At 36.3% G+C, this 14,841-nt stretch overlaps 1 protein-coding gene across 7 annotated transcripts in view; it reads left to right on the forward strand.

Annotated features, from left to right (window-relative positions):
• Nucleotides 1-14,841, forward strand: part of VPS13B (vacuolar protein sorting 13 homolog B) — a 477,375-nt gene that overhangs the window by 137,608 nt on the left and 324,926 nt on the right. For all 7 annotated transcript variants that reach the window (XR_005827096.1, XM_040588251.1, XM_040588255.1 and 4 more), the window contains 2 exons: nucleotides 13,636-13,770; nucleotides 14,635-14,808. Coding sequence is in view for 6 of the 7 variants with exons in the window: in XM_040588251.1 (XP_040444185.1) it covers nucleotides 13,636-13,770; nucleotides 14,635-14,808 (309 nt within the window). In the remaining variant the exon portion in view is untranslated. The remainder of the gene's footprint in view (nucleotides 1-13,635; nucleotides 13,771-14,634; nucleotides 14,809-14,841) is intronic.

Raw genomic sequence — 14,841 nt, forward strand, 5'->3', positions numbered from 1 at the left:
ACATACTTGGTGTCAGAGTTATGAAGTGGTACATAAGAATGTTCTCACGACTTAGCTCTTCTAAAATAAAAGCTGACATTAAAAATGCTTGAACTCACAATATGCATAGAGGGTAAAGATAAAAACGTACTGTATTTACTTAGATATCTGCTATAGCACAGTATCTTAAGGGGTTTATTATTAGTGATGTAGAGTTATTAGCTGCACATAATCAAGACTTGATTTATTGTATGCACATACACTATACTATATATCCTTTTTTTCCAGGAGGTCACTTCAGCTCTGTGTTGAATCCAGTTTATGGGTTCTGAAATGTGAAAGCCCAATTTATATGGCTACTTAACCTGAAAGCTTTGCTTTCCTATTTTCAAATGTGTTTAAGCACAGTGATAATTTTTCATCAAATATAATATGTATTTTGAAAACTGTGTTATTGTTAGTAGACCTTCTTTGTGAAGATACTTCTAAAGGTAATATTTACCTTCAAATACTTAGGAAATTATAGTGGGGGCACTAATTTCATTTGCTAAAACTAACAAATAGCATACATGTAAATCTAGATTGATCATTTCAGTCAGTATCTTAGTATAAACAAGTTGCAAAGACAAGGTGAAATGAATAGTTTGGTTTGATGGTTCACTGTGTATACTAAAGTACTGCGTACTTAATCCTTTATAAATGCATAAAAAGACCGTTTGAGGGGGGAGGGGTTCATGTGCAGATGTGGAAGTGGACAGTTTCTGTGCTTCTGACTGCACACTTTGAAAGTTCCTTAAGCACCTAGTTACATTTTTAGGCTTAACACACTTTCATTCAGTTACTTTTTTGTTTTTTCCCCTCATTACTGTATCAAGCAATTTTAGTTATGTTTTTAATTTGTTGTTTGAACTAATAAAACATTGAAGATATATAGAATGTTGCTGTGGCTAACTCTGTGGCAATCTGCACTTGAAACACATCTATGCTAAATGTGTAAGAACAAAGGAAATGGGAGCAACCTTGAAGTATATTGCTATAGAATGTGTCCCAAAGGACTTAAGAATTTATTTTGGTAAATGTAATGTACAGCTTTTTACACACAGAAATGACTAGCCATCACACACAGCTCAGCAGTCTGGTGGAGCTTTTCTAAACCGAAAGAATTTCATATGTACATACATGTGCACGCACATGTTCACCCTGAGATAGCAGTCTTGGGCTTCCTGACCTTAAAATTAATGTCTGCCCAAGAAGCTCAGAAATTATCCAGGTTCACAAGGTTCAGAAATACAATTTGATTACTAAATTTTAGAACAGAAGTTTCAGGTGTTGATATTAGTTAGTCAAAGAGGGTAATGGCATACTGCAAGCAGGAGAAAGAGGTGAACTGTAGCCCCATAATACTGCAGAGGCATGTCATCTTGGCTAACATAAAGAACTAAGTGTGCCTGTGAGATGCTGGGGCTACCATTAACTGCTGAGAACTACTCTGTGTAGCAGAGAAGGCTGGGGAACGATGCAGAATGCCAAATCTGAGTAAAGAATGGAAACACTTCAAAAGAAGTTCTCTCTGCTAGATGAGTTTAGGAAGTCTTAATTGTTATGTCCTCTATTTAGGAAGTGTATTTAAGACCAAAAGAGCAAAATTCTATTGGTGTGTGAGGAAATATGTTGCAAAGATGGTTTCGTATTTTGTGTCAGGGCCAGCTCTCTTACAGAAGGCTATCACTTCAAACAGATTGCCGCCACTGCAGGTTGCAAACACACAATTGAAGGCTTCTAGTTCTCAGCTCATGCACAGATGTCTTTCAATAAGTTTAGCCAGTAATTTCTTCAAATTGCTCAGTTTATCAGCAGCACATGTCATCAATCCTGGAGTGGTTGCTCAAGTCAAACTACAGAATCCTTAGCTTACAGACACAGCTGCAAACAGGTGAACAGGCAGAAAGTAATTTGTGCAGCTTGGTGGCTGTCAGACAAAAGACAGACAATCTGTGTTTAAAACAGATTGCAGGCCTTGCATGAGCCAGACAAAAGGGATTTCTACAACTGCAAATAATTCCAAGGTTAACATATTTTCCTTTCTGCCATTAGGTGATTTGTTAAAATTGGAAACAATGAGCATTATAAATCTACACAGAAACTAGAGATAAGATGAAAGAGAAAAACGGGTCGCTAAATAAGTTTACATCCTTCTGTTGAAAAGCATACAACTGGCATTCATATAGGCCTCCTTTTTAGAAACTAAGCCAAGCTGTAATGCCTATAAGGGTATTCAGTACATATTTGAAATTATGGTAAGGACGTCTAATTGGCAAAAGGAACAACATTGTAAAAAGAATAAGATCATAGTAATGTTCCTTTGTATTAAAAAGTTGACTTTTCTTTTCAAATTCTCCTTTGGATATGATTCCAAGATACTGTGAAGTTTTATGAGGATTTAATTTTAAATTTGAAGTCTTCTCATCCTCAGATATTTTAATACTGGGTGGATATATCAAGATTTACTGTACTAAGTATATCAGAGTTAAAATTTTAACTTACTGTAGTGCTAACCTAGTTAAAGTAAGTTAGAAAACATGTACTGCCCACTTCTCCAATCACAGATAAGACTACTTAAAATGTGTGACTATAGAATATTTATTCCTTCCACTTCTCATGGGCTCTGTAAACTTGCCTTGACCTCAAAACTTTCTGCAGTGTTCCATGAGGTACTAATCAAGCTAATGTAATATAGCCCTTCTTCCTGTTTAGTGCAGTGAGTAAGTACTTATGTGCAGTAATATTGATAGGTAAATCTATGCTTAGTTTAAGTTATTCTGGCAAATTTTAAAACTATCAATGTACAGATATGCGGATGGAAGAGGATGCAAAGAGTAACTGTCTAAGGTAGCATCTGGTTTTGTGAAGATACAATTCTGTGCATAGAGAATATATCAGTCTGCCAAGGACACTGTAATATGTTGAAATCAATGTGCTTTCTGTGCATAATATAGTAATACATATTACAATGCATTCATGAATGCAATTGTATGATTCTGGTTAATCATGCAGAAGTCTTTGCAAAAATTATTTAACTTGTCCTATCAAAATTCACTGTTGTTTTCTTAAATTAAGAACAGGAGCTTACTGAAAATAGTATGTTGTTTTTGTTATGTGGTTATGCCTGTATTACATCCTTGAGTCCAATATGAATGTTGTGGTAATTGAAGAACGTTATTGTTAGGTTATTACAAGTTTAGACTTCTATCAAAATGCAGTACTAAATAATTCTGCAGGGACACCTTATGCTGAGGTTGAGTTGAAGAATTCCGTAAATTTTTGAATTATAAAGTATGTCACAAGCATGTGCTATAATAAGCTGTTGCATGGAAGTACCCTTTTTTGTGCCTTTTTTTTTTTTTTTTCTTGACAAAATGCTGATTCCAATAAAAAAATCCAAGGTTAAATTGTGTGTCCTTAGTGTATGCTGTGTTACAGAACTTTCCTTGCATTTGGATTTTCTTCACTTTTGTATCTTAATAGACAGTAAGATTTTTAATCTCTCAGAAAATAATCACACTGATGGAGTTTTTCTATTCTTTGGCCAAAGAAGATTATATATAAGTGTCTTTTTTTTTTTTTTTTTTTTTGTTATGCCAGCAGCTTGTGTATTGCGTGTTACTCGTGTAGGGGGTATATGCAGTAGATTGTAGCCTGACACTGTTATGGTGTTAGCCTGTATGGGCTTCATATATTTGCTGTGAGGGTGAGATCATCATCTTTAAAGGATGGTTTTAATTTGTGTTGGTGAATCAAGTGGATACTGTATTTAAGGAGGGGAAAAAAGTATACTCATGCAGGTTGCTGTCTGCAGTCCAAATTGCTGATCAGAGAGTCTTTATACACATCGGTAATGTGCTGTGCAATATAAGCTGAAATATATTCCACAAGGGAGGAAAACGGAATAGGTTACATACGCTGTTCCTAAGTGCAATGAATATAAAACTCCATTACTCACTTTAAGCAGGTGCTTTTTATATGAGGCTTTAAAGAAATATAAAACTGCTGGTGAAATGATTGGTTTGTACAGACACGACTAAACTTCCAGTACTTTGACCAGATAAAGAGGCTAAAAATATTTCTACAAACGTTTCTTTAATGATTTCAAGGATTAAAGTTAATATCCTCCTGGTGTAAGAAACTGCCATTCCAGACATTAAATGTAGTGTTTCTCCTTTAAGTCCTCAGTAGTTGCATAGAACACTTAAAATATAAACATTTTTGTTAAATTTAGAGGACTGTGCTTTTAAGTTTGTATCCTAAACAATGTGTATTTAAATTGCTGGGAGGAGCACAGTGATACCATAAAGAAATGCAGTGCAATAAAAAAATCTGAGTAAGAATGATACTCCAGATAGAAACAAAACTCATCTTTAAAGAGACTGAAATCTTGTAATTATGCACATGGTAAACTACATGGGAAAGGGTAGCCTCAGATCTTTGTGTTGTTTAAAGCATCCTGTGCTCTCTGAGGAGGGAAATCATGGGGAGGCTGTGCAAGATAATACTGTTATACTGTATTTTAATCTTTTTCAATGTAATCTCTATTGAGTTTTACTTGCCCACCCTGTCTGAATTACTGTGTTCTTGCCATTTCCTAATCCTTGACAGTTAGTGTCCCCAACAGCAATCTCTGTTGTCAATCTTTTAACCACACAATTGCTGCCCGCCTTCACCTCGCAACTGAAAGATTTTTACTTTTGCTTCCTGCACTATCCCCAGTAACTCAGGAAACCAAACTGTTAATGGTTGCACCTTAGATGTTAGTTGGGTTTTTTTGTGGGTTTTTTTTTTTTTTTTTTTTGATAATGCTGCTACTGAACACACCATTTTTTCAAATGTTTATAGGTGTTTGCGATTTCCTTACTTTTAAAAGAATTACTGTGTCCATCCTCTAGAATCCTCTTTTTGTTGACCTTTCTACTTGCCCATAACTGTTCTGTCCTATATGCAATTATCTCAAATTGAGCTTGTGAGAGATTTCGGTTGTTAGATATTCTGTCTGACAGCAAGCAGGTGACCAGGTGCCATCTGTGTTACAGGGAAGCTCACAATCATGTGTAGGTCCAGGCGAGAGCCAGAGTTTCTTGTCTTGTGTAGTAGGTGTGTTACATAGCACTTTAAGGTTTGTGTCTGCTCTGGTGAATGAAGCTTTTTAAGGGCAGAGGAATACAGACCCATAGGAAACCAGTCTTTATTAGTTTCACAGTTGCGAAATAACTTATTTAAATAGATGTGTTTTAGAGAAATGAGCTCCACAGGTGAAACAGATGGTGATGAGATCTCAGATGAGCGCTGGTTAATCTAAGACTTCATTCTTTCATCCCACATTTTGCTGTCTTGGAAGGCTGTAGATGTCCTTTTTCTCTAGTTGCTATGCACCTTTTTAATAAAGGATGAGTTGTAAAATGCAGGCTTTATTCCAGAGCCTAAGATATATTGCAACTTATGCTTAGTGTTTTTGAAGATAAGTTATTGACCTTGAACTAGAGTTAATAGAAACTCAGCATAGAAAATGCACTTTGGTTTGTTTTTTTTTTGTTATCGTATTAGCATATATTAATGAGGGAAAGTGTTTTAATATACTTTATGTAGTGACATTTTGTATGAGCTATTGAACTTCACCTCAGATATAGCAAAACTACTGTATTTGAAAGGGATAGAAGGCTTACATCTCTAAGACGGAAGCAACCCATTGCTTGTGCATGCTTCCAGCCAAAGGGTGTGTTACTAGTGGTGGAAACTGTAAGCTCTTTCCTCTGTGCATCTGTCTGTCTTTTTCAGGATCTTGCTTCAAATACTCTATGGTGAAAGTTTCTCAAGTTCTTATTTATCTGTATTTTGGAAGCATTGACATCCATGTCACTTGTAGCATTTATCTACTGACAGTGTATAGATATGAGAATTGATAGGATATGCTTTAGGAGTTAGAAATTCAGATTCTGCTAGTGTTTCTGTGTTTTATTGGAATACAGAAGTTACTTTAATGCATTGACTTGGGCTTCTAGCATTTGTCTCAAATGCTACAACTTTATCGGAAATGCAGCTGTTGAATTGTGCAGAAAGGAAAATCAATCCTTTTCTTCTTTTTGAACCTCAGGTACAGCAGCAGGAACAGTGCCACAAAAGCCACTTTAATCCTGTGTCCTGACCAGTGTCATGTTGCCAAATCTAAAATAATAGGTTCAATTAAATATGCTTATAGTTGGCGATGCCTAAATAGCCTGAGTGTTAGCAATAGTGAGGTTAATAATAATAATAATTTGCCCAGAACTACACTTCTCACAGCAAGGTTGTAGAGCTATTTGCAATACTGTGTATGTTTAAAGGTGAAAGGTGGTATTCCTTCTCTAACTGTTGGCTGTTCAGATCAAAAGGAGCAGCAGTCAGGCTATGCATGGATTGTCTTTCTGTACCCTACACTGAAAGTGTTTCAGGATGGTCCTTGTCCTTTTGATAGGTTGTGGGTAGTAAGTCTGTGAATGTTTGCTGGCTGGCCTGAGTACAGTGGGTAGAGTTCGGAAACATTTCCTAACTCTGGTGTATTTTCAGAAAAGTGGTTTTTTTTTTTTCACCAGTAGCTGTTTAGTTCTTCTGTGAGCATTCAAAGTATCCAAATCACTTAAAACGGATTCTCATGAAGAGTTATTCAGAGGTGCTTCTGACCTAGAATGACTTAAACATACTATTCCAAGTGTTCCATGATTTCTTCTATATTAATTTTCAGTCTTTGAATCACAGCATAACTTTCCATTTGAAGTAGGATTTTAGAAAAATCAAGAAGTTTGTGGATTAAGGCAGATGGGGACCTGTATGAAGGCCTTTGAGTGGAGTGTCAGAACGGGAATGTAGCAACAGGGATTTGCCAGATTTAAGTGCCTCTCCCTGTAGGTGAAAGGGTATTGTTCTTTAGCAAGCTGGGAATTTTTTTTGCAATCTGTAAATCTTCGTTATTAAATGACGGTCCTATGCCTGTTTTAGCGTTTAGGAAATGGAGAAGCCTTAATTAGTTTACAGGCAGTTTAAGGATTAAAGTGCTTAGTTACTGAGATTTTAATATTAATCTTCAAGGTGGAGACCAGTGTATGACTAGCTGTGTGCTTGGCCCTGAGGTCTGCTTGTGAAAATACTGAAAGTATGTGACGAGTTTAATTTTTGTGTAATGTGTGTGCATACATGCGGCTTTTGCAGCTTATGTTTTGATGGCGAGATCAGTAGATACATTGGTAAATATTTTGCGTTGTTGCCTAAGAAAAAAGCAGCTTGACCTTCTTCAGAGAGTTATTTCAGTCTGTCAATAACTGCTTTCACTTTTCCATGCATTTACTTTTCTTTGAGTACCATAGTTGAAGAGAAAATGAAAGCAGAATTATTTTTTAGGACAGGTTTCATTTAGGTGTGGAACTCTCACAAGAAGCTTAAGACAGAAGAAAATCTGTCCAATTTACATTGCAAAACAAGTCAACCATAATCCTGTTGTTACATCCCTGTTAGGTCTTGGGAGTGTGTGGGGATGAAATAACAGTTTCTTTGAATAGTGGTATGTAGACTGAAAACTGCTTGACACAGTTACAAGAAAATAATTATAATAATCAGAATAGCAATAGTAATGGTAAATAAAGCTGAATTAGGAAAAAAAATATATTAGACATGTCCCTTGACTCCTGCTTAAAATAAGCTGCCTGAATTACTGTTTTGAAGATGAAAGAAAACAGTAGCCTGTGAGCGTCTATGTTTGGGCTGCAAAATATAGTGACAGATTAAAAATGTGTAATTGTGAACACAGTAAAGATGTTTGTGGAGCTCCATCACAAAGATTTAGTTTGACTACAGAAAAAACTGAGGAAGTATTTATAACCTGGCTTCTACGTTTGAAAAAAAAACCCTCTGTTTTTCCAATTTAAAACAAAAAAAAACCCCACTACCCCCCCGCCCCCCCCCACCCCCCAAACCACAACACAACAACAAACACTCACACACAAAAAAAAGAGGGGAAAAAAATCCCCAACATAAAACCCTAGTGTTTTCCCTTCAAGTGCTGTGTGTGAGGAAGCACAGTGATTCAAAGACATGTTGAAGTTCCTATGCTGCTGCTGTTTTACTGCAATAAAGAACGTGAAAGCTCATGTTCCCCCAGTGATTTGAATGTGAGAAGTAGGACTGATGCCAGTTAGAGCTGGTCTTTATGGCTTCTATTATGTTCAGACTGCAAGGAGGAAGGAATTAAGTTTGGTTTTATCTTCAAGTTCCTCAGAAGTGTCATCTCTCTAACCAAGTCCAGTAGAGACTTTCCAAAGTTTTCACTGAGGGCAATCCTTAAGCAGGGATCAAACGCAAATGAATCTCTCTCGTGAAAGAAATGACATTTCTCTTATGCTTAGATTTTCTTACTAGGTTTTCTGTGTTAGTCATGTAAAACTTAAATATATGTTTCTGGAAAATAATTGGATTTTTTTTTCTTGATTCCAGTAAGACTGAGGCCTAAATGTTACTTCATTTGGATAATAGCTCCTTGCTTTTATTCATGGATTGATCTTTTTACTGAGTTTGAAATCATTTTGACATGTATGTGACAGTCTTTTACTATACCATGTTGCCAAACCATAGTTTATTGGTACTTCATGCTTTAAATACTGAAATTTTTCCTTCTAAGGCCATAACCTAAATATGGGGAGAATTCATGTGGAGCTGCTTCTAGAAGTTTTAGTCATGCCTTATTCATTTCCTATTTCATATTTTGCAGTTCTCTCGTTTCTGATCTTTCTAAAGGATTATTTATTATATTTCAGGGGTTTGGCGGCACACAGTCCTGACTCTTGTCCTCAGAATCAGTACCACACCTCTTTTGCTGGTTTCCTGTCTTTTCTATTGATAAGTTTAGATTTTTGTCTGCTGGTTTTTCCATTAATCAATGCAAATTTACTTTATTATGAGCAAATTAATAAAAGATGTATTGGCCACTAGTAAAATGACTAATTGGGTCACTTTTTTAAAACACGCCTTGAATTCAATGATTGCTTAGCATTAATAGACTTGTAAGCAGAAATGCTGGACTGATCTATAGAAACACAATTTTGATCTGTCTTCAGGCCTTAGGTAGGAGGTTAATTCCCTTCTGGTTGCACATAGAACATCACTGAATGCAGGGACTTGGGGCAAGCTGCGTAGGTGGGTTATGTACATGGAGAGGACCAAAGCTATGACCAGAAAAGTTGGGGGGAGGATGTGAATGCCTGCTTTAAAGTGTGGGAGAACCTTTGTCAATGGTGTGATACTTCTGTGCATGTTTGTAGAACAGAATGGCTCTTTGCACTTGGAGTTAAAATTAAAGTAAGTTAGTGTGCACAAGGTGTAAATTGTCAAGGCATAGTAGAATTTAAGTTTGAAAATCTTTATGCCTACTTTTGGGTTCTGCAGTATGGAAACAACAGCTTTTTAGGTCTTTGGTGATATGTTGTATTTATGTGATAGTCTCAACTGAACTAGACTGATAACCAGCTATAAATGTGGTTACATATCAGGAAGGAAACACTTGATTCTTACTGCAAATAGAGCGAGATGTTTCCAGTATGAAAATCACGCAACTAAGAAATTGTCATTTTTATCTGGAAGCAGCCGTAGCTTATATTTGGTGGAGACAGGTGTATGTATCTGTCTCCATAAAGTCTTTAATTACTGTGTTCCTGACAAAAATAATAAATTAGCTAAAGAAAATATGAGGAGTATGGAAAAACTACCATTGTTGCTCTCTTCTCCAGTTTTGACTACACTGAGCAACAAAGTCAAGTAAATCAGTGTTGCTTTTGAAAGTGTGATTCCAGAAGAACGAGTACAGCAAAAATTCTATTTTGTTGTCATCCACCTTGGAAATAAGGCTTTCTCATGCTTCTTTCACAGGACATTGAATTTGGATAATGTTGCTGTTGGAAACGATAGATTTGGTTTCCCTGGTTCTTCTTTGAGTTCAAACTCAATGTCTTAACTAAAATCTCCTGAAATGTTTGTCTGATCAACACTATTATACTATATATTGAATAATATTGAATTTGTGGTAGTATTTGGAGGCATGGAACATTTCTAGGGGTTTTAACATCTTCCTGCTCAATCAATTCCTGAAGAAGACACAACTTTGAAAAGTTTATAAACATTGAGGGGAGGGAAGGAAGCCTTAGTCTTCACTTGCTTAAACATTTGTTTGCTGAGATGTAAGGTGTATTTTCACTATGTGTACAACTGGTGAGACTTTGATTTTATAATGGTATTATCATAATGAAAGAGATAATAAGGAACAATATTTGGGAAGAACTGACATTACAGGGATGGAAACTGCAGATAGTCAGAGGTCTACGTAGGAAACAAGGCTTCTTTTTTCTATACAGAGCAGCTTGTCAATTTGACAAATTTATGAGGGATGGTTCATAATTTCCAAAAATTTTCAGGGACTGAAGAAGATGTGCTGTTTCTCTATATTAAACATACTCGTTATACATGGTTCACCAAAAGTCTCTAAACTTTCTGCACTTTGACAAAGAGACTTGTACCTAGGCAAGGGGAGTCACCTTAGGTTCAGGTGTTTGTTGTCTTCATGGTGAAAGTCTAGTTAGACATCCTAAGTTCCTTATTCTTTATGTGCTGTATAGGATTTTAATATTTAATAAATGGGTTTTCTGAGTATCCCTTGGTCCAGAGCTGTGATACCTGAGCAGAATTAATATTTCTTGCAACTTCTTCTTTATTACTGTGGTGTGCTGTGTTTATCAGGTGTTAAAACTGAGAGCAGGATGTAGAAAACCAACGTAGAAAATGAGGGCCATGATTATGCTGTGTTTTCCTAATGTTTTTTTATTTTCTTTTCAAATAATTGAAAACAACTGAGAAAGCGTTCGTCATATCCCCCTAACAGGTGTTCCACAAAGAAATAGCTTATTAGTGCTATCAGTTACTACTTTGTATGCATTAAAAAATAATTGTTACTTATATGGTAACATATTGAGGGTTTGTAGGTTTCTTCAAGGCCGAGGCATTCAGCTTTCCTAGATTGCCATCATGATCCCTAACTCTGGCTGGGTGAAAAACAGTGCACTGGCTAGTTTGAGCTGTGCTTTGCTGACTGTCATACACATGCTGACTGGTCAGGTAACAGGAGAAATATCCATGCGTTTTCATGAAGAATATAGGAAATAGATATCTTTGGTAACACTGCCATACCTTGCTGAAATTCAATGAGTCCAGAAGTTATTTGGTGAGGGAGTAGGACTGAACAGAAACAAAGAGGGATCATGATCACTTGAAACTTGGTTCCTTGTTTTCAAATACAAAATGTATTTGTTACACATGTAACAGACTTGAAAACTTCTAGTCTTAATGCAGAGGGGTTGTCCAGGGTAATGCATCTAAAGGTGGACTCCAGGATATGGAAAATACTTAGCTTTAAAAGTACTCAATCTTACATGGTGAAGTGACAGAAATGTATCGGACATAACACCTTGTATTTTGAGGCATAAGAGAGTTGCTGAAAGATGAAAACGGCAAGAAGCTACCTGTTTTGAGAAGACTTGAAAGATGAGGGTCAGATTATGAACTTACATTTGTTTTGCTTTGACTGTGATCTTGGCTGCTACTGACAGTATTTTATAATCTTAGTTTTGGAATAGGGAAAAGACAGGGGAAAAGACAGGGGTTCCCCCCCCCCCCCCCACTTCTCTCTCTCTCTCTTTTTTTTTTTTTTTTTTTTTGTTTCCCCCATACAATAACCTCTATTAGCACAAATTTATAGGAAGTATAAAGAGGCAGAGCCAAGACCAGGAAATGCCTACAGATACCCTATCTGCTTTTGACAAATTCGTGCGTTGTGCCTGATACCACGCCTTAGATCAAAGAGGATTTTCAGCTTTAAAAGCAGCTTACCCCAGGCAAGACTGAGAACGAGGCTGTGTTCACAGAGACTAAAACCAGTAGTTGATCTTTCAGACTGAGAACTCATGGGGTATTGTAGTAGCAGGCACAGGAAAGGGTGGCAGCGAGCGTTTTCTCTGAGCCTGAAGCCCGCCTGAGTCACAAATTGGGCGAAGGCTGGGTATACCTTAAACACAGAAGACAGGTTGAATTTTGATGAGTAAGTATGGACAGAATGCGGAACCTAGTTTTCACTTGGCAGTCTGGTTTACTGAATGCCATGTGTTCCTTCATATGCTGCTTCTCTCTTCCTACCTTGGAAAGTACTTTTTATTGAAAAATTATTTTATTGTCTTACCAGAACAAAACTTAAATATATATCAGGAAGTCTGCTTACCAAATGATTCTACATGCACTACCAAATACACTTCAGGGTTTAGGAACTCAAATAGGCACAGAGAACAAAGCAGAACTACTAGCTTTAATCCTAAATCTTCTGTTTCCTGTAATTTTTTAGGAATATTTTCTTACTGGTTAATATATGTTGAAGGTTGTTCTTTGCGTTATGCCTTCAAGTGATTGTGCAAAAAACTGAGTTCTATAAAAAAGGTACTCAGTTTCTTTAATGTAAGTATCTTGAAATACATATCAAAATGCTTTTAATTTTTTCTCTTCTGATATTCCATAATACTTGCCTTGCATAATTATGGATTTCGGAACAAATGCTATATAATTACATATGCAAGAAAACAGTTCCATTATTATACTAATGTTTGCATAATTAACAAACTGCTGGTCATATTTGCTGACAAATTCCAACTGACTTTTGCATGAGGGGAAAAAACATTAAAAAAATGGTAACTTCTGTTAGGTTTTCCTTTCATACTACTTACAGTTGTTGAAACTATTTATTTCTAATTTACAAGTAAATTTATGTATTTTTTTCCCGCTAGGCAGTGCAGTGCAGAATAGGAGGGCTGGCTCCCTCCACTCATGCTCTGGGGCTGTTTTGGGGGCTGCCCTTGGACTCTGCCAACATATCTCAGTCCTGACTTGTAAGATCCCCTGCTGCCTGCCGCCACGGTTCTAGGCAGCTCTTCAGAAGTGACTGCCAATAGCACTGGTTCCTTCCAACCGGTGTGGTAGTTTTCTGGTGTGCACAAATGGGGGCTGAGGAAAGACCACCAAACTTATTTCCACTTGTGACCTAAGGCAAGGTTTGAACTCCAGTTTCCGTTTAAAATGGCAAGTGTGCTGTTGGCCTTCTGTGCCGTTCAGCTGCATGGATTTAATGCTTTATGTTGCTACTGAGTAAAATGTTGTTGTCTAAGGTGAAAACAGACATTTTAAGATCCTGAAACGAAAGCGTCATAATAAAAACATGAAAGAGGGTAGTCGAGGTGGCACTTATAAAGTGAAAACAAAAGTGTGTGTAAGTGTATATATACATATTTATTATTCCAATTTCTAAGTGGCCTTGTGTGTTTTCCTCACAGTATTTTTTATATATATATATGTATTATGCACAAATATTTGTACTAAAATGCCCATATACAGTATTCTCTCATTTCCATTTAAAAACTGTGAATCACAACAAAAATGCCATAAGAACATCTAAGGTAGATAATTAAAGTATAATTAAGTTTAAATGCCTTGGTGAAGGAATATAAAAATATTTAAATTCAACAAGCTAGTACATTTGCAGTTTTCTTTTATTAGGTGTGAAATCTAAGAATCCCCTGCCAACTCTTGAGGGCTCAATCCAGAATGTTGAATTGAAGTACTGCGGCACATCATTGGTCAAATGTGCCTCTGGGACCGTGGGATCAATAAAAATTTGTGCCAAAGCCCCAGGTATGTGCAGCTGGACCATGTAAAACTTTATTGCCTGTATAGGAGAATTGGCCTTGCTTTTTACAAGGAGAGTTACTGAAACAAGAATTTACTCATTGTTCCTATGAATCAGAGGGGTTTTTTTGTATTCTGTTTTGGGGTATTTTATTATTATTGTTAAGTGTGCCAGGATGATCCAGTCTGGCCCCAGAATAGTCAATTTTTACACTGAACAAAAAAATAAAGATACTGGGTTTTTTTCTGCTGGGACAAATACTAATCTAAAAGCACCAAAGAGGCTGGAATAACTCTGCATTTTTGTATTACACAGAGTAGTTGCATTTTGCTTTATTTGTAGTGTAATTTCCATGTATTCCTTTTTATTTTTTAAAGTGTCATTTTCTATAAAGGTATAAGTATGTATTTTGCTTGTGAAGTTTTTGAGGGCTCTTTGGTAAACAGTTTTTAAATTTCCATAATAAATTTTTTCTCGAAGAGCATACAGGAACTTTTCCAGTCAATGTCTGTGATCTTTTCATATATGAAGGCAGCTAATATCAGCAACATTATAAAAATAATATTTTTAAAAAATCACCATGAACTCAATTTAGAGTTAAATACACTAATTTTTTAAAGTTGGGATGGAAATTACTGTTGTAAAGAGAATTGATTACTTTATTTGAAATCCTCCTGGATGTAACGACATTTACAAGATAACATTAAGGAAGTTGTTTAATAGTTTGCATGAGATGGCTCTTTCTATTTCCTCTTTGAATTCTGTACTTATAACGTTAATAGCTGTTCTCTTTGGACTAGTGAATGTTTATCTGTTGAAAATTTATCTTGTTACAGTAAAAGCTGTAAGGAGTGTAATCTTTATCTTAGGTGATGGTGGAAAAGAGAAGCTGATTCCTTTAATTCAAGGCCCTTCTGACACCAGAGACTTACACAGCAGTAAATGGCTCAATGAGAGCAGAAAGCCAGAATCTCTCTTAGCTCCAGATTTGGTAGCCTTTACAATTCAAATTCCACAGTATATGGACTACTGCCATAATTCTGGTAAGTGCAAAACTCTTGTTAAGCTGGTATCGC

This window comes from Falco naumanni, chromosome 3 (assembly GCF_017639655.2).
Source record: "Falco naumanni isolate bFalNau1 chromosome 3, bFalNau1.pat, whole genome shotgun sequence".
NCBI classification, from domain to species: Eukaryota; Metazoa; Chordata; class Aves; order Falconiformes; family Falconidae; genus Falco; species Falco naumanni.